At 49.8% G+C, this 22,115-nt stretch overlaps 1 protein-coding gene across 6 annotated transcripts in view; it reads right to left on the bottom strand.

The window, feature by feature from the left end:
- syne2b (spectrin repeat containing, nuclear envelope 2b) overlaps nt 1-22,115 on the bottom strand; it is an 84,048-nt gene that overhangs the window by 48,469 nt on the left and 13,464 nt on the right. For all 6 annotated transcript variants that reach the window (XM_058091314.1, XM_058091318.1, XM_058091319.1 and 3 more), the window contains 44 exons: nt 21,932-22,096; nt 21,666-21,778; nt 20,965-21,133; nt 20,712-20,808; nt 20,436-20,635; nt 20,189-20,353; nt 19,820-19,960; nt 18,125-18,226; nt 17,870-18,046; nt 17,624-17,782; nt 13,291-17,475; nt 13,053-13,184; nt 12,528-12,721; nt 12,330-12,402; nt 12,155-12,255; nt 11,939-12,059; nt 11,581-11,871; nt 10,837-11,495; nt 10,626-10,769; nt 10,410-10,560; nt 10,191-10,349; nt 9,901-10,068; nt 9,724-9,825; nt 9,459-9,659; nt 9,129-9,336; nt 8,922-9,034; nt 8,645-8,847; nt 7,779-7,886; nt 7,181-7,460; nt 6,788-7,102; nt 6,350-6,667; nt 5,979-6,278; nt 5,572-5,799; nt 5,373-5,477; nt 4,958-5,293; nt 3,859-4,203; nt 3,010-3,188; nt 2,698-2,914; nt 2,493-2,591; nt 2,065-2,229; nt 1,629-1,976; nt 1,326-1,453; nt 425-554; nt 92-265 (listed from right to left, as the gene is read on the bottom strand). In XM_058091314.1, the coding sequence (XP_057947297.1) occupies nt 92-265; nt 425-554; nt 1,326-1,453; nt 1,629-1,976; nt 2,065-2,229; nt 2,493-2,591; nt 2,698-2,914; nt 3,010-3,188; nt 3,859-4,203; nt 4,958-5,293; nt 5,373-5,477; nt 5,572-5,799; nt 5,979-6,278; nt 6,350-6,667; nt 6,788-7,102; nt 7,181-7,460; nt 7,779-7,886; nt 8,645-8,847; nt 8,922-9,034; nt 9,129-9,336; nt 9,459-9,659; nt 9,724-9,825; nt 9,901-10,068; nt 10,191-10,349; nt 10,410-10,560; nt 10,626-10,769; nt 10,837-11,495; nt 11,581-11,871; nt 11,939-12,059; nt 12,155-12,255; nt 12,330-12,402; nt 12,528-12,721; nt 13,053-13,184; nt 13,291-17,475; nt 17,624-17,782; nt 17,870-18,046; nt 18,125-18,226; nt 19,820-19,960; nt 20,189-20,353; nt 20,436-20,635; nt 20,712-20,808; nt 20,965-21,133; nt 21,666-21,778; nt 21,932-22,096 (12,468 nt within the window). The remainder of the gene's footprint in view (nt 1-91; nt 266-424; nt 555-1,325; nt 1,454-1,628; nt 1,977-2,064; nt 2,230-2,492; nt 2,592-2,697; nt 2,915-3,009; nt 3,189-3,858; nt 4,204-4,957; nt 5,294-5,372; nt 5,478-5,571; nt 5,800-5,978; nt 6,279-6,349; nt 6,668-6,787; nt 7,103-7,180; nt 7,461-7,778; nt 7,887-8,644; nt 8,848-8,921; nt 9,035-9,128; nt 9,337-9,458; nt 9,660-9,723; nt 9,826-9,900; nt 10,069-10,190; nt 10,350-10,409; nt 10,561-10,625; nt 10,770-10,836; nt 11,496-11,580; nt 11,872-11,938; nt 12,060-12,154; nt 12,256-12,329; nt 12,403-12,527; nt 12,722-13,052; nt 13,185-13,290; nt 17,476-17,623; nt 17,783-17,869; nt 18,047-18,124; nt 18,227-19,819; nt 19,961-20,188; nt 20,354-20,435; nt 20,636-20,711; nt 20,809-20,964; nt 21,134-21,665; nt 21,779-21,931; nt 22,097-22,115) is intronic.

The raw sequence follows: 22,115 nt of genomic DNA, 5'->3' as shown, positions 1-22,115 counted from the left end.
CACACTTTTTTTCATAGGTTGGCTGTTCCTGCCACTTATACTCCAGTGCAACTTATAGTCCAGAAATTGGGTAAGTGTTTTGGACAGGTACCTTTAACTTGTGGCGGAGAGACATCTGACGTGTCCCTGCTTGTCTGAGAGTTTCTGAACCGTCTTTTGAAAGTTTGTGGAACATATCCTGATTCAGGCAGTCACTCAAAAACTGCTGATGGGAAAGCGCCTCCTGGAGGACAGCCTGCATCTTTTCCCCTTCCTCTGCTGTCTCCTACACCGGCAAAGAGACGTCGGCCATGTTTGTCATGAATACATGGTTTACAAAATAGGTAGCTAAGCGTTTATGCTAACAGCTGTATCTTAATTATGATCACGTGTACTTCAAGCAAGTGCTCTCATTGACTTCAACCAAACATGAAAAGATCCAAACCTGCATTGATGCTATGGACTCTAACGGCTCGCTGTGGTTCCATTCCTGCAGGGCTTGGAGAGCATCGGTCAAACAGCGAGCAGCGTTTGTGGAGCAGCTTTGCTGATGCTCGCTAAGCCTGCTCTGTAAACTGAAGGAATAGGAAAGAAAACATTCATAGGAGGACACGTCACCATCAAGATGTAGCAATGCAGTGGACGCCGCTTATGTTGACAACCAGTCATGTCGACAAACTCATCAATCCCATCTTTTACATGATTTATCAACCACTTTTGTTGATAGAACATATGAGAGCCAATAGGATTTCACCAACTTCTTCATCGTTCAGCAGTAAGAAACAACGACATAACTACTGTCCGTTTACGAAGCATCAAACCATGCATACCGCGACTTCCTGTTCAAAGGAAGCTTCAAAATAAAAGAATGGCAGGAGTAACCTGCATTCTACCACAGCAGGTAACAAAATGTTTTTGGTCCAAAAATATAAGAGCCACGCTGCATGGCAGACGAGTGGTTAGCACGCAGACCTCACAGCTAGGAGACCGGAGTTCAATTCCACCCTCGGCCATCTCTGTGTGGAGTTTGCGTGGGTTTTCTCCGGGTACTCCGGTTTCCTCCCACATTCCAAAAACATGCTAGGTTAATTAGCCACTCCAAATTGTCCATAGGTATGAATGTGAGTGTGAATGGTTGTTTGCCTATATGTGCCCTGGGATTGGACCCCGCCTCTCGCCCCAAGACAGCTGGGATAGGCTCCAGCACCCCCGCGACCCTGGTGAGGATAAGCGCTAGAAAATCCCTGGATTTTCACCATTTTCTGGTCGCCTGGGAAAGTAACCCACGGAAAGCGTGACTCGACTGGCGCCGACAGCCTGACTGTGTCAATAAATGTCCACGGTACCTGTCATGGTGCTGGCGAAGAGACTCGACTGTGGTGGTTATTTCTGTTGGCATCTCCTGGGCAGAACCGACATCCTGATGCAGCTCTTCAACCTTCACCCAGAGCTCCTCCAGAGACTTGGCACAATTCTGTTGGGAGAGGACAGACACGGATCATATTGGGATGGACTAATGCATCCGTGTTACGGGATGAGTGCCGCCTCAGTACGGATTTGGGAGAGGAGTGCAGACACTTTGTGTTGGAACGTTGTGTGCACGGCATCCCTAATCTGTAGCGTTCCCATCTTGCACCGTGAACTCAAACCTGCAGGCTGTTCCAGTGCTGCTGGAGCTGCTCAATGTGGTCCTGCAGTTGGTCGTATGCGAGGGCCTGATCCAGAGACCGCAGATCCCCCTGCAGCGCAGCCGCCCTCTCCGTCAGCTCCTTGGTTCTCTGGGCCGCCTGGCGTTCCAGGTCCCGCAAGCGGGCCTCGCTGGCCTCCAGGCGCTCCCTCACGTCCAGCTCAGACGTGACACAAAGCTCATGCAGGTGACTGACCTCCAGGGTCAGAGCGTCACGACCTCCAGGGGTACAGAGGCTGAGCAGATCATCTCTGGCGGAATCCAGCTCCTTCATCTCTCTCTGCTCCCGATCCACGGTCTGGAGTAAAGCCTAGGGAATACAACATTGGAATAACTGAACAAAGACGAGCGGGTGACGTTGTGGACGTGAACTGAAAACATCTTCTCTGCGGTCTGACCTTCAGGGTGTTGATGGCACCGTGAAGACCTTGTTTATCATCTGGAGGAGCTTCCAGGGCTTTCACTTGCTCTCGCAACCAGTCCTGTGCTGCTTCATGCTGCTCCACAAGCTGTGTGCACCTCCTCTCTGCCATGATGCCTTGCTCCAGGTTCTCCAGGGCCTCCTGACGACACGCAACCCACACACAGGGCAACTCCTCTCAGTCTTATGCAAGGTACACTTTGGTAGAACAACGTGGAACATCAGATACCAGGATGTAGCAGGCATGACACCAGACAAGGTTCTATGTTCTTCATAGGCTAGGAACCTTTTTCCTTCTAAATCATCTGTGAGGGGGGACTATTCCATGAGTCCGGCCCCCCTGACATCTAATTCGGCTGTGGACTCCGGACTCCACGTGTAGACCACCGTGCTTGTTCAACTCACAGTCAAGTCCTTGTGAAGAAATGGGATGGCCTCCTCCATGCTGCCCCAGGTAGCATCAGCCCATTCGGGGTCCCGGGTGGTCTCAGACAGTTCCACAGCCTGAAGAAGAAGAATGATCAGTATGAACGTGTGAATGTGGAGTTGTACCCACTTGGTCGCTAAACAGATTCTGCTCTCTTGGGGAGTCTTAGCTTGACTTTGGGACCTGGGTGTGTAGATCATCGAGGAGCGGACCAAGGGCTGCGCTCCTGTCCAGCAGGGTCTGAGCTTGTTCCACCGCCTGCCTGCGCTCCCCCAGACCCGGCCAGGGGAAGACGCGAGGCAGACTGGACATTTGTGTCTGGAGCTCCTGCAGACCAGCCTCAGCTTGTGCTCGCCGGTACTGACAGGACACCAGGAGGTCCACGACGCCCTGTAGTAGTCTGATGGACAGCACATGGAGGATTTAGATGATTGGCCAATGCTCCTTCCAAGTGCCTCAGAGGAGCTCCAAGTAGAGAAAGGAATGGTTGTGTACCTGCTCCTCTCATCCGCAGCCTGCATGATGGTCCGCCACTGCTCTTCCAGCTTTTTCAGCTGCGTTTGGATCTCCAGCCTGCTGTCCTCCTCCAGATCTTGGTGTTCACACAGACTCTGCACACGCCTTTGCAGCTCCGTCACTCGAGTCTCTCCGCTGGACTTGGAGTTCAAGATGATCTGAGGACAAAAGCATAGAACGCTGGGTGTATGGCAGCTATATTTAATAGGAGGGATGTCAATCATATCTTCTGATATTTAACAGGAGGGATGTCAATCATATCTTCTGATATTTAACAGGAGGGATGTCAATCATATCTTCTGATATTTAACAGTAGGGATGTCAATCATATCTTCTGATATTTAACAGTAGGGATGTCAATCATATCTTCTGATATTTAACAGTAGGGATGTCAATCATATATTCCCATGTTTAACAGTAGGGATGTCAATCATATCTTCTGATATTTAACAGTAGGGATGTCAATCATATCTTCTGATATTTAACAGTAGGGATGTCCAATCATATCTTCTGATATTTAACAGTAGGGATGTCAATCATATCTTCTGATATTTAACAGTAGGGATGTCAATCATATCTTCTGATATTTAACAGTAGGGATGTCAATCATATCTTCTGATATTTAACAGTAGGGATGTCAATCATATATTCCAATATTTAACAGTAGGGATGTCAATCATATTCATATATGATTGGTCATATTCCGATATTGCCATTCAAGTTGAAAACACAATGACTGTGTACAGCCTGAGTAAAGTACTTCATGTAAGTATAAGATGAATATTCCTGCTGGTAAAAGTAATATTTGGGGTAAAAAGAGGAGCTCACCCGTATGGTATTCAGTCTGTCCTCCATCTGGACTTGGCTGCCTTCGGTGCCTGTCCCGGTGGTCTCCAGCTGAGTGTGCAGATCCTCCAACAAGGCCCCAGTGCTGGCCGCCTGGCTGAAGAAGGCTTGCAGCTCCCTGGAGAGTGAATACAGAAGCTCTGCTTTCTTCAGGGAGTCCTCAGCATCGTGGAGCAACGTCCTCCACTGCTCCTCTAAATCTGTGAGCGCTTGTTCAGACTCCCGTCTGGCAGCGTCCTCCACGTCCTCGTGGTCACACAGACTGCGACTTTGTCTTCTCAGCTCGGCCAGCCGGCAGTCTCCGTTTGGTTTGGAGCTCAGGATGTCCTGGGTGCAGACGACAGATACCTTCAAACGTCTACTACTACCTTCAGATGTCTACTACTACCTTCACATGTCTACTACTACCTTCAAATGTCTACTACTACCTTCAGATGTCTACTACTACCTTCAAATGTCTACTACTACCTTCAAATGTCTACTACTACCTTCAAATGTCTACTACTACCTTCAAATGTCTACTACTACCTTCAGATGTCTACTACTACCTTCAGATGTCTACTACTACCTTCAAATGTCTACTACTACCTTCAAATGTCTACTACTACCTTCAAATGTCTACTACTACCTTCAGATGTCTACTACTACCTTCAAATGTCATACTACTACCTTCAAATGTCTACTACTACCTTCAGATGTCTACTACTACCTTCAGATGTCTACTACTACCTTCAGATGTCTACTACTACCTTCAGATGTCTACTACTACCTTCAGATGTCTACTACTACCTTCAGATGTCTACTACTACCTTCAAATGTCTACTACTACCTTCAGATGTCTACTACTACCTTCAGATGTCTACTACTACCTTCAGATGTCTACTACTACCTTCAAATGTCTACTACTACCTTCAAATGTCTACTACTACCTTCAAATGTCTACTACTACCTTCAAATGTCTACTACTACCTTCAGATGTCTACTACTACCTTCAAATGTCTACTACTACCTTCAGATGTCTACTACTACCTTCAAATGTCTACTACTACCTTCAAATGTCTACTACTATTCCATGGCTGACCTGTGCGGTGCTTATGGTCCTTTCAGGATCTTTGGAACAGTTGAGGGAATGAAGGTCCCGTCGCTTTTCTTCCAGCCAGGCTTGGACTTCCTCCCTGCTCTCCTGGTGCTTCCTCAGCTGACACTGCAGAGCGTTTCGCTTCTCCGCCGCGTCCACAATCTCTTTGGCACCGTGGAGGGTCTCAGTCCAGCGGTCCTCTAAGTCCTGGACCATCTGCTGAAGATGCAGGTGCTGCAGATGAAGGTGCTGCTCCAGCTCGTCAGCGTCCAAAGCCTGGCAGCGTCTCTTCATCTCCTGGAGTTTAGCATCCGCCTCAGACTTGCAACCGATAATGGTCTGAGGAGAAAACATATGTGGTCCAAGATGACCATCATGTTCCACACAACGTAGACACCAACACTCCTGATTGCCTCACCTGTGCGGCGTGTTGTCTATCTTGACCGGTTAGGGAACCTAGCTGATGCTGGAGGTCTGAAAGCCAGTTGCTGGTTTCCAGATGAAGGCTTTTCAAATCTGCCAGCTACAAAGATCAAAAGACAATTCCATGATGACGTCCAGGATGGCGTCTAGGGAGGTGATAAGGGTCTCATAAGTCCACGCTAAAGCTTCTTCACCTCCAACTCTCTCCTCTCCATCTCCTGGTTCAGCTCAGCTTCTGCGTCCTCTTCCAGCTTTCTGGCGGCCTGCACAACGTTCCTCCACTGCTCCTCCGTGTCTCGGACCGTCTGCTGGACTTGACCTTTCTTACCCTCTTCCACATCCTGACGGTCACAGAGACTCTGGCCCCGCCTCCTCAGGTTGTTCACCTGACAGTCGCCATCAGGTTTGGACTGCAGTACGTCCTGGAAACAACGTTCATCCAAATGTGTTTGGCCTGTCTTATAGCCACTTGTATCGAGAAGATGAGGAGGTGGGTCGTCTGAAGGAACTAAGACATCATGGAGAGCACTACAGAGGAACATTCCTTCCAGGAACCCACTCCAAAAGGTCAGACGAAATCAGCATTGATACCAAAACAAACCTGGGCTGTGCGGCGTCTCTCTTCCAGCGGAGCATGGACGCTGACGGACTGGAGCTGCCTCTCCTGCTCCCTCACCCACGCCTGCGTCTTCTTACGCTGACCCTCAAAGTCATCAGCAAAACCTCGCAGTTCGGCGTCTTTGCAGGTCTGCAGGACAGACCTCCATTGCTGCTCCACGTCCTTGACCAGCTGTGCTACCTCAGGTCTCCTGTTCTCCTCCAGCTTCTCACACAGATGTTCCGCGTCCTTCTTCAGGTCCAGAACTTTGGATTGGCCCTCAGGTTGGGCAGCCATGACAGCCTACAAGCGGAGAAGATTACTTCGGCTACCACACAAACCCTGATACAGGAGACACGGCTTGGTGAAGGCACCTGAGTAACTTGGAGTCTTTCCTGGAGTTCCATGTGGCTCCCGAGCGACAGGAGCTTGTGCCTCAGCTCCCTGATCCAGGTCTGAGTCCTCTCTGTGTGACTTTGCAGTGCAGCCATCTCCGTCTCCATGGCGGCTGCAGTCTGCACCTCCTCAACAGCCGCCATCACCCTCCTCCACCGCTCCTCCGTGCGTCCCATTGTCTCCTGGACCTCCTGACGGAAGCCTTCATCCAAATCCACGTTGCTGCACATGGTCTGGCACCACCCCTTTAGATGCTGGAGCTTCGTCTCCATGTCAGGTTTGATAAGCAGAAGGTCCTGAGAGCACCAAAAACACGCAAGGCCCAAATACTTTATTGTCATGATGTACTAGCATAAGTACTGGCATCAGGAATACTAGTTTATCTCCAGGTACTCTCATGGATGCGTTCAACTCACATGAAGCTTTTCATCCGTGCAGCCACCAGGAGACGTGAGATCCTCCTCCAAGTCGCTGATCCAGGTCTGCAAGCTGTGGCTCTGGACTTTGAAAGCATCCACTTCTCGGTCTAAGCGAGCTTGCGTCTCCGCCTTGTTGAGGGCGTCCTCAGCCGCCTGGAGGACAGCCTGCCACTCCTCCTCCGCTTCTCTGAACGAGCGCTGGACTTCCTGTTTCCTGCTGGGCTCCAGCTGCTCCTGCTCACAGAGACTCTGGCTCTGACATCGGAGATGGTTCACCTTGGAGTCTCCATCGGCTTTTGTGCTCAGGACAGCCTGGTGGTGAAAAGGAGAGCATGTGTTGTGCATTAAGTACGGATACTACCTAAGTATATACAGTATGTACATTTTTACCTCGGCTTTGTGGCTCATCTCCTGGACCCGCTGGACTCCCTCTGCTATGGTGAGGGGCTGCAGGAGGTCTTTAAACCAGGTTCTGGCGCTCTGAGCTTGGACTTCAAACCGCTCCAGTTCCGCCTCCAACTTGCTGTGGGCCTCTGCTTGTGTTCCTAGCTTGGCCTCCAGCTTCCGGTAGCGCTCCAACACGTTGTCTCCGTCCTTCAGGAGTCTGTCCGCTCTGACGCCCTGCCTGCGTAGTGAAGCTAGGAGCTCAACGAGGGCGTCTGCTCTTTGGCTGCCAAAGGCAAGGAGACCCAATAAGAGGCTTAACGATAATGTTCAACTTCTGAGTGGATTCAAACACGATCATTGACAACGCTTTGCTTTTCTCAGCCCAAAGTGGTAGAACATCAAAGCTGAGATCATAGACACAAAGGCAATGATGACATCGCCTCAGAGCACCATGATGCGTCCAATAAGATTGGGCTGATGCTATGGCTGTCCCGCTCACGACCACTAGAGGTCATGATGGACCTCTTCAGCGCTGATGTGAATCATAAAGACTTTTGTGTGGTGAACAATGATGATGACATAATGGAGTCTCTGTGATCACCTCCTGTCCTGGAGGTCCTTGAGCAGATGTTTGGCCTCAGGTGGCGTTATGTCTTCTTTCTCTTTTCCCTGCAGCCAGTTGTGGAAGCTGTCATGGAGTGTCTGCAGACTGGAGCAGGAAGGAAGGACAATCAGGAAAGACTGTTCATCACTTCCGGTGTGTGAGGTTAGAATCATCTGGTAATGCTAATGCTAATGGTAATGCTAATGGTAATGCTAATGGTAATGGTAATGCTAATGGTAATGCTAATGCTAATGGTAATGCTAATGCTAATGGTAATGCTAATGGTAATGCTAATGGTAATTATAATGCTAATGGTAATGGTAATGCTAATGCTAATGGTAATAGAAATGGTAATGGTAATTTCATTTGAACATGCATCAGATTCCAATTGAGTGCATCCCATAATCAGTTCCCAGTTCCACATGTCCAAAAGGAGTAGGAAGAAGCAAAGCTTATTAAACCCTACTTACATTTGTTCACTTCCTGCTTTCCATAATATAAATTAAGTGTTTTTATTTTTTACCTTTTTTATTTATGAATTTATTATTTTTATGATTTTTATTTTATTTATTTATTTTGTCACGTACCAAAGTATGAAGTACTGCTTTCCCAATATAGTTTAAGTTTTTTTTTTTTTTTTTTTTTTAATTTTTTTAATTTTTAAAACTTTTTGTCACATACCGAAGTACGAGGTGATATGACCAAACAATGACATAATGGGTACTAGTTTTACTTCGGTTTATCATCAAACCATCTTTTTAGTGTGACCATGATTTGGTCTGGACTCCCCCCGGAACAAAAAGCAGTGGTATCATCCGTGAATCATAGCAGCTTTAAGTCTTTCATGGCTTTGGACCGTATACCTGATCAAGTCTGAGTGAAGAGCCTCCATCTGTTTCTGCCGGTTCAGACAGTGGCTATTGAACGTGAGCACCTCCTCGCGCTGCTCCTTCAGCCAGTTGCTGAACTCGCTTAGCTGCTGATCATCAAACTGCTGCCGACCTCTGTCCAGGTTCTCTCTCAGCTGGTCCAGACGTCGTTCGGCATCGTTGGACTTCAAGGAGCCCTGAGAGACCAAAGAGGATCTTCTTCTTGTCCATTTCCATCACAGCTTGTAGGAAACTGTGCTGGTCCACTCACTGTCAGTCTTTGCAAAGATGTTTCCACATGGGATCGGCTCTCCGGGTTCTCAAAGCACTCATTGACGGCCAACTGCAGATCCTGGAACCAGTCCTCAAATGACTGTCTCTCATCTGCAGAAGACAATTGGTGCAGCAGCTCATTGGCCAGCAGAATCCTGGTGAATACTGCATAGAAGAAATAGCGAGACGTTTCAGTTGAACTGACCTTCAATGACCTTGAGCAAGCCTTCGTCCCGCTCCTCTCTCTTCCGCTGGATCATGTCTTTGGTGCGGGCGATGGCGTCTGTCAGTCGGCCGCAGTCCGCCGAAAGCGTCTCCAGCACCTGGGGACTGGCCACACTGGTGACCAGGGCCATCTCACGCAGCACCGACTCCGCCTGCTCCTCCTGCTCCTCCAGGTTGGCGCACAAATCCTGCAGCACAGAAATTAGTCCGTCATTCATTCACTTCAATTCACTGGAAGTCTTTCAATTCATAACATTTTAAACACAATAAAGATCATGTAAAACAGTCAGTCAGATGTAAAGCTGAGCACCTGGATCTGGGTCTCCGCCTTTGGTTCTGAGGCCTGGACCTGACTGACAGAAGACTGGATGTTCTCGATGGCTGCCAGACACCCCTCGATCTTTTCTTCTAGATGTTTCTTCACCACCATCAGCTCCTCAAACACATCGGTGCAGTCTGCAAACAGCTCCTTCACCTGTTCCATCCTCTTCCTCAGCTGTGTTTCCATCACCTGCAGGCCAAGGAGATCACATGGGTTACACGACCGAGTCATCCATCACCCCGTTTCTACTCACTTGTAGCTCCAGTGGAGCGTCCTGGCTTTCAAGCATTTCCTGGATCTCCTCAGACTTCTTGTGGAAATGTTGGATGTTCTCCTCGTGGGCTTGGATCTCCTCCTACATGGTCACGTTTGACATGGGTTTGTCTTTTCTTACAAATACACTTGGGTTCCTGCAGTGTTTGACTCGCACCTTCATGGCCATGACTTGCTGGTGGTTGTAGAAGGGGTGGCTCTCCGCAAAGAGCGCCAGTTTGGTGGCCGCCCAGCCATCAATCTCTCCTCCCAGCATCAGCTGCTTGTCCCACAGTTCCAAGCCCACCTGAAGGTTGTCCATGTAACTGTCTGTTTTCTCCGTCATCTGCGTAGGAAACGTGGAATATCACCACAGAACATCTTCCATCACATTGTTGCCAAGTCAGATCAAGACAACGCCAGATTCTAATCTGGATTTTGTCCTGATCCAGATCTAATGACACTTACATCCAGCCAGTTGTCCATCAGCGTGTCAGCCTCAGCTTCAAACGGAACCTCGCGGCAGTCCGGAAACTTCTTGAGCGTGGTCTGCAGCTGCCTACAAACGGCCCTGATCTCATCCATCTGCTCACTGAGGCCACTCAGCTCCTTCTTAATATCCTGGACCTGCTCAAGTGGACTCATGAGAACCGCACTTAAACGCACTGTGAGCAGGACCTGCCTCACCTTGGTTATAATCCTGTGAAGGTTGTCTTTGCCCATGTAGGAGGTGTGCTCAGAGATGGTCTGCTCGGCTCTCTGCATGGTGTTGCTCAGCTGACTGCGGCAGCTCTGGAACGTCTTGAGCAGCTCCAGCAGGATGCTGCACTGCTGCTTCCTGATGGTCATGTAGACCTTCGTCACCGCATCAAGACATGTTCACGTTCCATGAAGCAAACATACCTGTCCGTCAAGGATGTTTCAGTCTGCTTGTATTCGGTGTCCAGTTCCTCAAGGAGATTTTGACCTTCAGGAAGTTCCCTGAGACCTTGGAGCTCTGCGTTCTGAGTCTTCAGCTGGTCCTCCAAATCAGACAGAGCCCGCAGCCTGAGAAGAAAGCAAAGAATTGAATGACCAATGGTAGCAACTTGTCCTGCTAAAGACCCAACAATACCTCTGTTGCACGGCTGGTATGGTGGCCTCCGTCAGGCCTCGTGCTTCCATGGCTTCCTGGAGCTTCCTCACTTCTCCCAACAGGGCCCTCCTCCTCAATCCCAACGATTTGCTCTGGGTTTCCTTCTTGTGGATCTGCTGCTGTCCCACAAGTCCAGTGTCAGCCTCTTCCAGCTTCTTCAGCAGGACACTGACCATGTCCAGGCAGGATGCAGGAGAACCATCCCTGGTTACCGTCAGCCGGGCCCCCTGCAGCAGAAGATCTAGCTGCGGAGCTTTGTCTTTCAGACTGTCCACGCTCTGCCTAATGAGAGTCAGCTTGGCACGACGGTCCTGCCAGATGGTGGCATCACCGCACGGGGCTCCCTGGACTCCCTGGACTCCCTGGACTCCCTGGACTCCCTGGACTCCCTGGACTCCCTGGACTCCCTGGACTCCGGCGATGTCCTCCTCTAAGGTGCGGAGTGACATGAGGAAGCGGTCCAGAGCGCGAGCAGCTGCCTCACTCTTGCGAACTTGTTGGCGGAGCTGATCCAGGCTGCTTCTGTGGGCATCCACCTCACGGGAGAGGGTTAAGCAGTCTCTGGGATCCAGGTTGCTGGATTCAGGCTCCAGACGGGAAAGCTGATCCAGTTCACTCTGGATATTTTCATCCAGCTCCTAATGGAGAAGAAGAAGAAGAAGGAGATGGATTAGAATCTGCTACAGAGTGACAGACTCCGACAGACCGGACCAGACAGAGGACCTTGATGTCCTTCAGGATGTTGGTGTTTGACAACGTGAAGGCAGTGACGTCCTTGGGTTGTCTCAGGTAGCGGTCCAGGCGCTCGCTGAAATCCACCATGTGGTTCTCTGTCGAGTCAATCTGTCTGAGGGCGGCACCCAGCGAGCTGCCTCTCCTCTGAAGGTTGGACTGTTGGGCCCGCCACTGATCCTCAAGCTCCAGTTTCTCCTGCTCCACACCATCGTCTCCACTCAACTGGGAGCACTGGTTGGCAAACTCAGACCACAAAGATTCTGTCTCTTGCCTCAAGAACTAAAAAAGAAGACTGGATTAGTTCAACTTGTGGTCCACCAGGACCATGTCCATGCTGACCCAGTACCTGTATTTCCTGGAGGCGTGAGTGAAGACCTTTTAGGGTCACAGAGTCTGATGGAACCTCATTGATGCTCTGTTCGTTTTTCGACAGCTGGACTTGCAGAGACTTCTTGAAGTTATCGTATCTGGAAAGTGTTTGAACAAAGGCCCTATGCGTCAACCGAACACCCGGACCTCAACCAGGAACGTTCCATCATGACAGCATCTAAGCTCCATCTACCTCTCCAAGGCTTCCTTTTTGATGACTTCTTCCCCAAAGGGGGGCTGCTTTTTCACCTCTTTATGCTCCACAGTTGCTGTTTGGAGTTTTATTTGAGACACCTACAAACACACGGAGGCTTTTTCCATCAGCAAAAAACAAAGCAAAAGCAAACGTGGGTGTGATGGACAGATACCTCAGATGAGATTTGAGGTTTTCCATTAGTTTCTTTTTGTAGGGTCTGATCCACACCAAATCCAGCAGGAGTCCTGCAGACATACAATGACAGAAGTGAAAGCACAGAAACACCTTCCCACGTGCGACAAATAGAATGGCTTAACAATCGTTAAAGTCTTCGAGGACTGACTGAATCTGGTCTCCTGCGTACACTCACCTTGAATCAGGCAGAGGAGCCTCCTGGTCTCCACTGAACTGGCGTTGGATGGCAGCCAGGCTGCTCTCGCACTCCCTCAGCTGAGTGTGGGCAAGGCGATGAGCATCCTCGGGACTCAGCATGTCACACAGCTCCTTTAAGGCCTCCAGCTGGTGGCTTGCTTGGGCAAAGCTTCCCGCCGAGGAGAAGCAAGACTAGTAGATGTTGACAGAAGAATCAACGTAAACAAAACGCTCTCCATTCTTCAGATACTTGGCATGCAGACTGGTGGGGATCCATATTGTTTTCCTGATATATTGGCTGGTTTCTTTAGATTCTCCCATCGTGTCAAACAAGGAAACAATGTGATTGATGTGCGCACTTTTCACTTTTCATATGATTATACATGATTCATTCATAATTAAAGATTAAGGACAAAACCAGGGTTCATAATTAAAGATTAAGGACAAAAACCAGGGTTCATAATTAAAGATTAAGGACAAAAACCGGGGTTCCACTGGAATTGCATTGTGAAGAAAGCCCTACCTCCCACTGAGACCTGACAGACTGAGTGAAGACCTCCATGTCCTTTAGCTGTGAAGGTGTACAAAAGGCTTCCATGCCTTTGGCTGCTCTCAGAAATTCCTCCAGTAATTCAGGATCCTGGGTTTTCAGAGTCTACAGAGGAGATGAATATTTGTTCAAGTGGAAAGCAAAGCAGCGTCCAACTGGTATGCTGTGAATAATTGATCATCTATCTCTGAAAAACCATCATTCTCCTTACTTCTGTGAGCGATGCTTGCTGGTCTGGTATACATTTCTCTTTGAAGATCATGATAGCCTCCAGGATGTGGCCCTGCAGGCAGTGCTTAGCCTCCTCAAAGCCGTTCCTAGCCAAAGCCTGGGCTTTAGCATAGGCCTCTGAGTACGCTTGGGGGGGTGCTTGAGCAAGGACCGGAGGTGTGAAGCACAGGTCTGGCGACTCTGCTTGGGATTGAGGAGACACACAGACCTGGGAATGGACAATCGCTTGGAATGGTTTTTGTGTGTATTGTGGAGTGGATTGAATTGGAGATTGGGACTGGGAAGGAGGGGGAATCTGGACAGTGGTCTGTGACTGCGATTGAGACTCGGGTTCAGGTCCTGGTGACTGAATCTTGAGTTCAGGTGAAGGTTCTGGTATTGATTTTACACTGCCTTGCGTTGGTGAGAACTGTATGGACTGAGGAGCCGGCTGGGGTGGCAGGGATTGACTTTTACTTTGAGTTGATGCCAAATTGGGTTGAGGAGCTGGCTGGGGTGGTCGGGGTTCTGCAATACAATGTGGAAATGATTGAGCCTTGGTTTGAGTGGAAGGTTGAACTTTGGGTTGAGGAGCTGGCTGGGGTTGTGGAACATGTGCTGCTATTTGGGTTTCAGGTTTATATTGTTGCAACGATTGGGCTTTGGTTTGAGTGGAAGGCTGGGCCTTGGGTTGAGGAGCTGGCTGTGGTTCTGGTTGATATAAGGGCAGTGACTGGGCCTTGGGTTGAGGAGCTGGCTGGGGTTCTGGTTGATATAAGGGCAGTGACTGGGCCTTGGGTTGAGGAGCTGGCTGGGGCTGTGGAACATGTGCCGCTATCTGGGTTTCAGGTTTATATTGTTGCAACGATTGAGCCTTGGTTTGAGTGGAAGGCTGGGCCTTGGGTTGAGGGGCTGGCTGGGGTTCTGGTTGATATAAGGGCAGTGACTGGGCCTTGGGTTGAGGAGCTGGCTGGGGTTTTGGTTGATATAAGGGCAGTGACTGGGCCTTGGGTTGAGGAGCTGGCTGCGGTTCTGGTTGATATAAGGGCAGTGACTGGGCCTTGGGTTGAGGAGCTGGCTGCGGTTCTGGTTGATATAAGGGCAGTGACTGGGCCTTGGGTTGAGGAGCTGGCTGGGGTTCTGGTTGATATAAGGGCAGTGACTGGGCCTTGGGTTGGGCCGGTGACTGAACTGAAGGGTGTGGTGGAAGCTGTGGTTCAGGTCTACATTGCGGTAGCGAATGAACCATGGTTTGAGTCGGTGATGGCATTTTGGGTCGTGGTGCTGGAGGTGGTTCAGGTATATATCGTGACAGCGATTGAGCCTGGGGTTGGTTTGGTGTCTGAGCCATCGGTCTGAAGGGAGGGATCTGTTGGAGCGGAGGATTTTGCTGGGTCAGATGGATCTGTGGTTGTGCTTGTGAATGTGTCTTGATGTGAGGTTGGGCTTGGGCCTGCCCATGAGGTTGAAGGTACTGAAGATTGGTATGATGTAGTTGTTGAGGTATCTGAGCACGGATATTAGTCTGGGGCTGATGTTCAGCGGGTGGATATTGCTGACCCTGGGGGTAAGAGGGGTGGGACTGGAAATGATGGGGTACCTGCATCCACACCTGCTGCCCACTAAGGCCTGGTTGTGTCTGCATTGGAGTCGCATCAAACGCTTGCATGTGCGTCTGTTGTTGATTCAGGGGTCTTGTTTGGGATATTGTTGGAGTCTGGAGTTGAGCGTGTGAGTGTATCTGCATCTGAGACTGATTATATGATTGTGCCATGTTAGAATACCCTGTGGGCCCCATTTGAGGTCTTTGCGGATGACCCCCTTGAGCCCACTGTGGTGCTTGTGGAGCCTGAGACTGGAACACTTGACTCGTTAGCTGAGTATATGTTTGGGAAATGTGTTGCCTTTGCTGGACAGTGTCTTTATTTTGTGTCCACTGCTGAGCCGTGGGGTCATTTTGAGGGTAAACCTGGGGTTGCACCAGAGCCTGTGGATGTTTCATGGACCCTGAGGAGGAGCTGCTACCATGGGTCCAAGCGGCAAGGTGGCCCGGGGCAATATGGTCTTGGTGTTGGACTGCTGACTGAGACATTGTGTGATATTGAGCCAAAGGGGGACCATGAGGCTGGACTACCGGTTGACCTTGAGGGTGGTGTTGTTTCAAAGGTTGTGTCAGACCTGGTTGAGGTTTTGAATGGGCAAGGGTTTGAGGCTGTGATGGAGATTGAGTTGGTGCTTGAATCTGGGGCACAGTCTCAGTTTTGGCATGTGATTGTGTTGCAGAGTAAACGTGCTTCTGGGACTGGGACTGAACCTTTGCCACAGGATGTGTTTGAACCCCCGCTATGGGCTCGGGAGTTTGGACCATTGGCTGAGCATACCTTTGCGGTTGTGTCTTTGCTTGGGATTTTTTGGGCTCATGGGCCATGAATCCAGGACTGGGTTGGGGTTGATTCATTGACTTGGCAGTGGTTTGGGTCTGGGTCTGTGGAAGAGAAAGACTCTGATGCTGAATTAAGTTTTGTGCTTGGTTTTCAGGCGTGGTCTTTGGCTGAGCATTTGGTTGAATCTTGGCCGTGGGTTGAGGTTTGGTTTGGGGCTGGGTCCCTGTCTGTGGCATGAGCTGGGTTTGTGTAGGAGCCATGGGTGTAGGAGCCATGGGTGCAGGAGCCATGGGTGTAGGAGCCATGGGTGTAGGAGCCATGGGTGTAGGAGCCATGGGTGTCGGAGCCATGGGTGTAGGAGCCATGGGTGCAGGAGCCATGGGTGTAGGAGCCATGGGTGTAGGAGCCATGGGTGTAGGAGCCATGGGTGTAGGAGCCATGGGTGCAGGAGCCATGGGTGTAGGAGCCATGGGTGTAGGAGCCATGGGTGCAGCAGCGGTTTGGGGCGGAACTGCATAGATTGTAGTTTGGGTCTCTGGGTGAGAATGACTTTGAAGTTGAAGCGTCGCTTGGTTTTCCGGCTGAGTCGAATGAGGATGTCTCTGAGAGTGAGCAATTTCTTGGGTTTGACTTTGTATCTGTGCTGGTGGTTTAGGGGAGGGCGGCCTGACAGGGGACCAGGACTGTGGGTGACTCCGAAGCTGAATGTGGGAAGGGACAGGCGGCTGAATTTGATCCTGCAGGGGAGGAGCCTGCCTTGGAGATGAAGGTGTGACTTGAGCCCAGGTCGGCCCTTGAGCTAAAACTTGGCCATGGGTCGGAGGCTGTAGCTGAACCTGAGACCTCGTTTCGGCCGGGGGCTGACTTTTGACCTTTGCTTGCCGAAGAGGAAGATCTACTGGATCATCTGGTGTGTCTTTATCCGGCTGTGCTGCTACAATTGGCATATGTGGTTTCTGCCGTAGTTCACTTGGCTGTTCCTTCTGTTGTGTTGACCGACCAGCCGACTCGTCTTGGGTTTCAGGCTGAGACCTGGGGGTTCCTGTATGGTGAGGAGCAACCTCGCTGGAACCCATTATGTCTTTATTTGTCTGTGTCTGCGTAGCCTGAACTGGTTCTTGAGCAGAAACCTTATTTGGACTTTGATGTTCATGTTCTAGTGGTCTTTGAAGCCAGGGGCGGTTCTTCAAAGCCTGGGCCTTTTTGGATTGAAGTTCTTGTGAGTTGAGAGGTTTCTTTGCTGGTGACATCGGCTCCTGTACTGCAGTTGTCTGCGGCATGACCTGGACGTACTGCTCCACTTCCTTAATCTCCACCGGTCGCTCATCTTTCCGTACTTGTGTCTCTTTCTTAATGATCTCTTGTTCTTCTCCTACTTCTATTTGCAGTTGCTGATACTTGGGCTCTTGTGGCTTTGGTCTTCTAAGTTCCTGCTGCTGCATCGGGGTGTCCTCCACAGTCTGCTGCTGCTGTTCCATCACTACTGTCCAGGCCTGAGAATGGCCTTCTGCTGGTGGTGGCCTGGTCTGCATGGCTGCTTGTATAGAACTAAATGACGGTGGAGGTGAACTTCTCCCTTCTTCTCCGTATTCCTGCACCACGATCTTTGGCACAAACACGTCTTGAGAGGGATGACATTCCGGCAAGGTAGCCCACTCCTGGACTGGTGGTCCAGTGTCAGACTGTCTTAGATGATGGGGCTTGGTTTTAGCCTGAATGAAGACTTTGGATGGGGGCTCCCTTGTGGGGCTCCTGCTTCTGTCTCTTCTGGCTCCCAAGCTGCTCAGCATACCCACCGCCTCCTGAAATGCAAGTCGCATAAGTCACCAAACACAAAACGACAACAAGCGTCTCCATGTCACTCACGTTCTTTTTGGCATGGACCTTCTGGAAATGCCTTCTAGTCTCTCAAACCAAGCTAGACCCATGAACATCTAACGGTCTACTAACCTGCGACTGAGCCACCGCCGCCCTCACACGCTCTTGCATGGTGGACGCATGGAGGTACTGAATGGGGGAGCTCTTCTGATGTTTCATTATTAATACTTGAAGGTCCTGATCTTCTGTCACCACCTGACCCTCCAACTGGAGCCCACGAGATATCAGGACCTGAAGGAGTACACGGTGTCCCACAATTATCAACAGCTAGTTATCAACAGGCCAATCGATGGCCCCCTCCTCAGTGGATCATCTCACCCGAGCTCTTGGATCCTGGCCTCTCCGCTGCTGTCGCTCTGTGGCCCTCAGCAGATGGTAGAGGTCCCTAGCCTCAGTCTCCCAGAGTAATAGCTCAGCCAGACGACTGTCCAGACCTGAGACACTGTGCTGCAACTCCGCACACACTTGCTCTGCTTGGCACAGAGTCTGCTGGGTCTGTTGGAGAAGATAGTTAAGTAAGGTGGGCTGCTTTCTTTCAACTGACCTTGTGGTGACACCAAAGAGGAAACATACCTGAGGCATGGCCATCTTCAGTTTCTGGAACTTATCAACTGGACCTTCCGAAGATGAATCAGGAGGTTCCTCATCAACTTCCTTTATCTTCCTCAGTAAGAACTGAAGGATAAACGACAAAGAGTTCAAGTGTTGCTAACCAAATGTAGGACAGATGACGCCTAAAAATATACATTTACATTTTAGTATCCTGGTTTCTCCGTTTTTGCAATTCAAGGTCAGACGAAAACCCAATTGTATGAAAGACGAAGCAGTTTTGCTCCTCAGAAATCATGTCAATCTGATTAAGACACCCAAAAATATGAATAAAATACACATTTTATAGACAATTTATACATTTTATAGCAGGATTATTTAGCAGTCATACTCAAGATATGGAGACTGAGTGGCAACGTTTGGTCACTTTGCCTAAGGACTAAGTTCTTACAATATGGTACCAGAACCAAGACAGTATATGAACACCGGCTTCAAAGTTCAGCAAGACTTTTCATCAAAAATTTAATCACACATCCATCCATCCATCCATCCATCCATCCATCCATCCATCATCCATCCTGTCCATCCATCCATCCTGTCAATGCCATCCATCCGTCTGTCAATGCCATCCATCCATCCTGTCAATGCCATCCATCATCCATCCATCCATCCTGTCAATGCCATCCATCATCCATCCATCCATCCATCCTGTCAATGCCATCCATCCATCCATCCATCCTGTCAATGCCATCCATCATCCATCCTGTCAATGCCATCCATCATCCATCCATCCATCCATCCATCCTGTCAATGCCATCCATCATCCATCCATCCATCCATCCATCCATCCTGTCAATGCCATCCATCATCCATCCATCCATCCATCCATCCTGTCAATGCCATCCATCCATCATCCATCCATCCATCCATCCTGTCAATGCCATCCATCATCTATCCATCATCCATCCATCCTGTCAATGCCATCCATCCATCCATCCTGTCCATCCATCCTTCCAGCCATCCTGTCCATCCATCCATCCATCCATCCTGTCAATGCCATCCATCATCCATCCATCCATCCATCCATCCATCCTGTCAATGCCATCCATCATCCATCCATCCATCCATCCATCCTGTCAATGCCATCCATCATCTATCCATCATCCATCCATCCTGTCAATGCCATCCATCCATCCATCCTGTCCATCCATCCTTCCATCCATCCTGTCCATCCATCCATCCATCCATCCTGTCAATGCCATCCATCCATCCATCCTGTCCATCCATCCATCCATCCATTCATCCTGTCCATCCATCCATCCATTCATCCTGTCCATCCATCCATCCATCCATTCATCCTGTCCATCCATCCTTCCATCCATCCTTCCATCCATCCATCCATCCATCCATCCATCCACCCATCCATCCATTCATCCATCCATCCTGTCAATGCCATCCATCCATCCATCCTGTCCTTCCATCCATCCATCCATCCATCCATCCATCCATCCATCCATCCATCCATCCATCCATCCATCCTGTCCATCCATCCATCCATCCTGTCCATGCCATCCATCCATCCATCCATCCATCCTGTCAATGCCATCCATCCATCCATCCTGTCCATCCATCCATCCATCCTGTCCATGCCATCCATCCATCCATCCATCCGTCCATCAATGTCATCCATCCATCCATCCTGTCAATGTCATACCTCACCTGCATTCTTTTTCTGTAGATGCGTAAAGGACCTGCCATTGTGTCAAGAGGCTCTTGGAGTAGAAGACTGGCCTCCCTGACCAGAGCCTGGAGGTCTTCTAGTCTGGTCTTGATCCCAGCATTAGACTCATCTGTGCTGTCCTGGAAAATCCACCAAATTCTGTTCACTGATGAGAACTCATTTACCAGGAATGTTTGTGTCATGTCAACATGTGTCAGCATCAACGTGAGACACCAATGAGGTCATGCAGCCCAAATACACGTATGTATGCATGTATGTATGCATGTATGTATCATTGGCGCCACTCAAGCAGACATGATTACAATATGAAGATCGCCATGAAATGCTCCCTTTCAATAAAAACCTACCAAGGCATTTGTCTGGATGCATCTGGTCCAGTTCACATTGAGCTTGTGGAGCTCCTCTGCCAGGCTCTTGCTGGTGTGTGGGTCGCTCGACTCTATCAGGAAGTTCGCCACCTCGTTCAGGTGAGCCTGTCGGGATCTCCACTCATCCAGGGATTCGGATGTCACCTTCATTCAAGTGGAACGTAGAAAAAAAAAGTTGTGGCACGGAACAAAAAAATCCATTCCTGTCAATCAAGACTGTAAAAACCTTTGATGGAGGATCGTAGCTCTGGCGGGCTGAACTCTGCTCTAGCCACGCCTGCATGGAGCTGATCCCGTCGCTGTAGGAGTCCCAAGCAGTCAAAGTCCGTCCCATGGTGCTCTTGGCTGAGGTGACCTCCACCAGTACCGCCGCCGTGTCCTCCGAGAGCTGCGTCACTTGTTGACAAACATGGTGGTAGTCTGCAGCTGCAACGCATGCAGACGTCAGATCCTTTCTTCATCCTTTGTTCGCCAGACCAGACTGATGTAGGAATTGACATACCCAGGGCAGACTTGCTTGCGTATTTCTCAGCAACCAGCTTCAACTTATGAAGAGCTGCTTCCAACATGGAAGGTAGCTCTTGTGTGTTCACCAGCTCCTGTTCCACACACATTCAAAACACAATCATTCCTGGATCAGCAGGAGCCTGGTGGATCTATGCATGGCTGGTGGCCTCCTAGTAATACCCCATCTACGTTTTACAGGTGACACTTAGGAGTTCCAAAAGTGAAAATGTGCAAGGAAGACCACCCACATGCCATTCCTGCAGCAGCACTCTGACAGCCTCTGGAGAAAGATAAGGCCTCTTCCACAAACGCACTTTTGTCCTGATCTGGCCCAGCAGATCCAAAACCGTGTGACGGTCCTCACGGTACTCCAGCTTGATGCCATGGTACTTGGCCGTCACCCGTATGCCGGTGAACCTGGAGAGGAAAAAGGTGATGGGAGATCTAAACTATGAATGGGGGGGGGGGGGGGGGGTCCTCGGTCTACTTAGGAGTGCTGTTGGGAACATGGCATTGAATGTGGAGTTTTAGTGTGCGTCAGAATGTGTACTGGAATGGTAGACCTAAAGACAGGACCCACCGTAGACGGGCACCTCAATGACAAAGAGCTCTCTTATGAGGACCAAAAGGAGGACATTCCGGACAGAGAAGAGACGGGAATGAGACGGGAATTCATCCCTTCCTCAAACATTCAGTTCAAACATGGCGTCTAACACAAACAAGACACCGCCTTGGTTTCAGGTGGGTCAGTGACCTTCATTAAAAGTGAACGGGATGCCACCCAAACGACGTTGGCCCCATGAAGAGCCAAACCATCCCTTTCTGGGCACGCCTCCTCCTTTAGAGGACAAATAGACTGGATCTCGCACCAAGCTCTCAGACTAGAGCTGTGCTATCTGCTTCATTTTATTCAAACTTGCTGATGTTCTAAAAGAACATACATCCTCACCTTCTCTTCAGCTCTTCCATCTTTTCAGTAGGGACCAACATGTTTCCGTAATCATCCTGGTTCTGGAAGGCCTGGAAAGTCTTCACTTGCTGGGGCATCTCTTCCAGGCAGACCTACAACAACAGACAGTTGGAGTCCATTTGTGTCCCTCAAGGTCCAGTCTACATTAAGCTGCCCAGGTTACCAAAGCAGAACCTTTGAGGAACCAGCCATTAGCCAAGATGGAATGATCAGGGAAGCAGGATGAATTATTCCTAAATGTTCACCTTAAGTTGCTCCTGTTTCTCCTTGGCTTCGTCCGCAGCCCGGCCATGGTCCAGGGGGTCAGCGTCTTCCTCGGCCAGGACCTCCTCGGTTCTCAGCAGCCAGCGTGCCACCATGTCCAGAGGTGGCGGTAGCCTCACGTCTAACTCTATTTTGTAGTCCCGTAGCTGCATTTGGAATAAAATG

This window comes from Doryrhamphus excisus, chromosome 13 (genome assembly GCF_030265055.1).
Source record: "Doryrhamphus excisus isolate RoL2022-K1 chromosome 13, RoL_Dexc_1.0, whole genome shotgun sequence".
NCBI classification, from domain to species: Eukaryota; Metazoa; Chordata; class Actinopteri; order Syngnathiformes; family Syngnathidae; genus Doryrhamphus; species Doryrhamphus excisus.
This window is presented reverse-complemented; position numbering and strand designations above follow the sequence as displayed.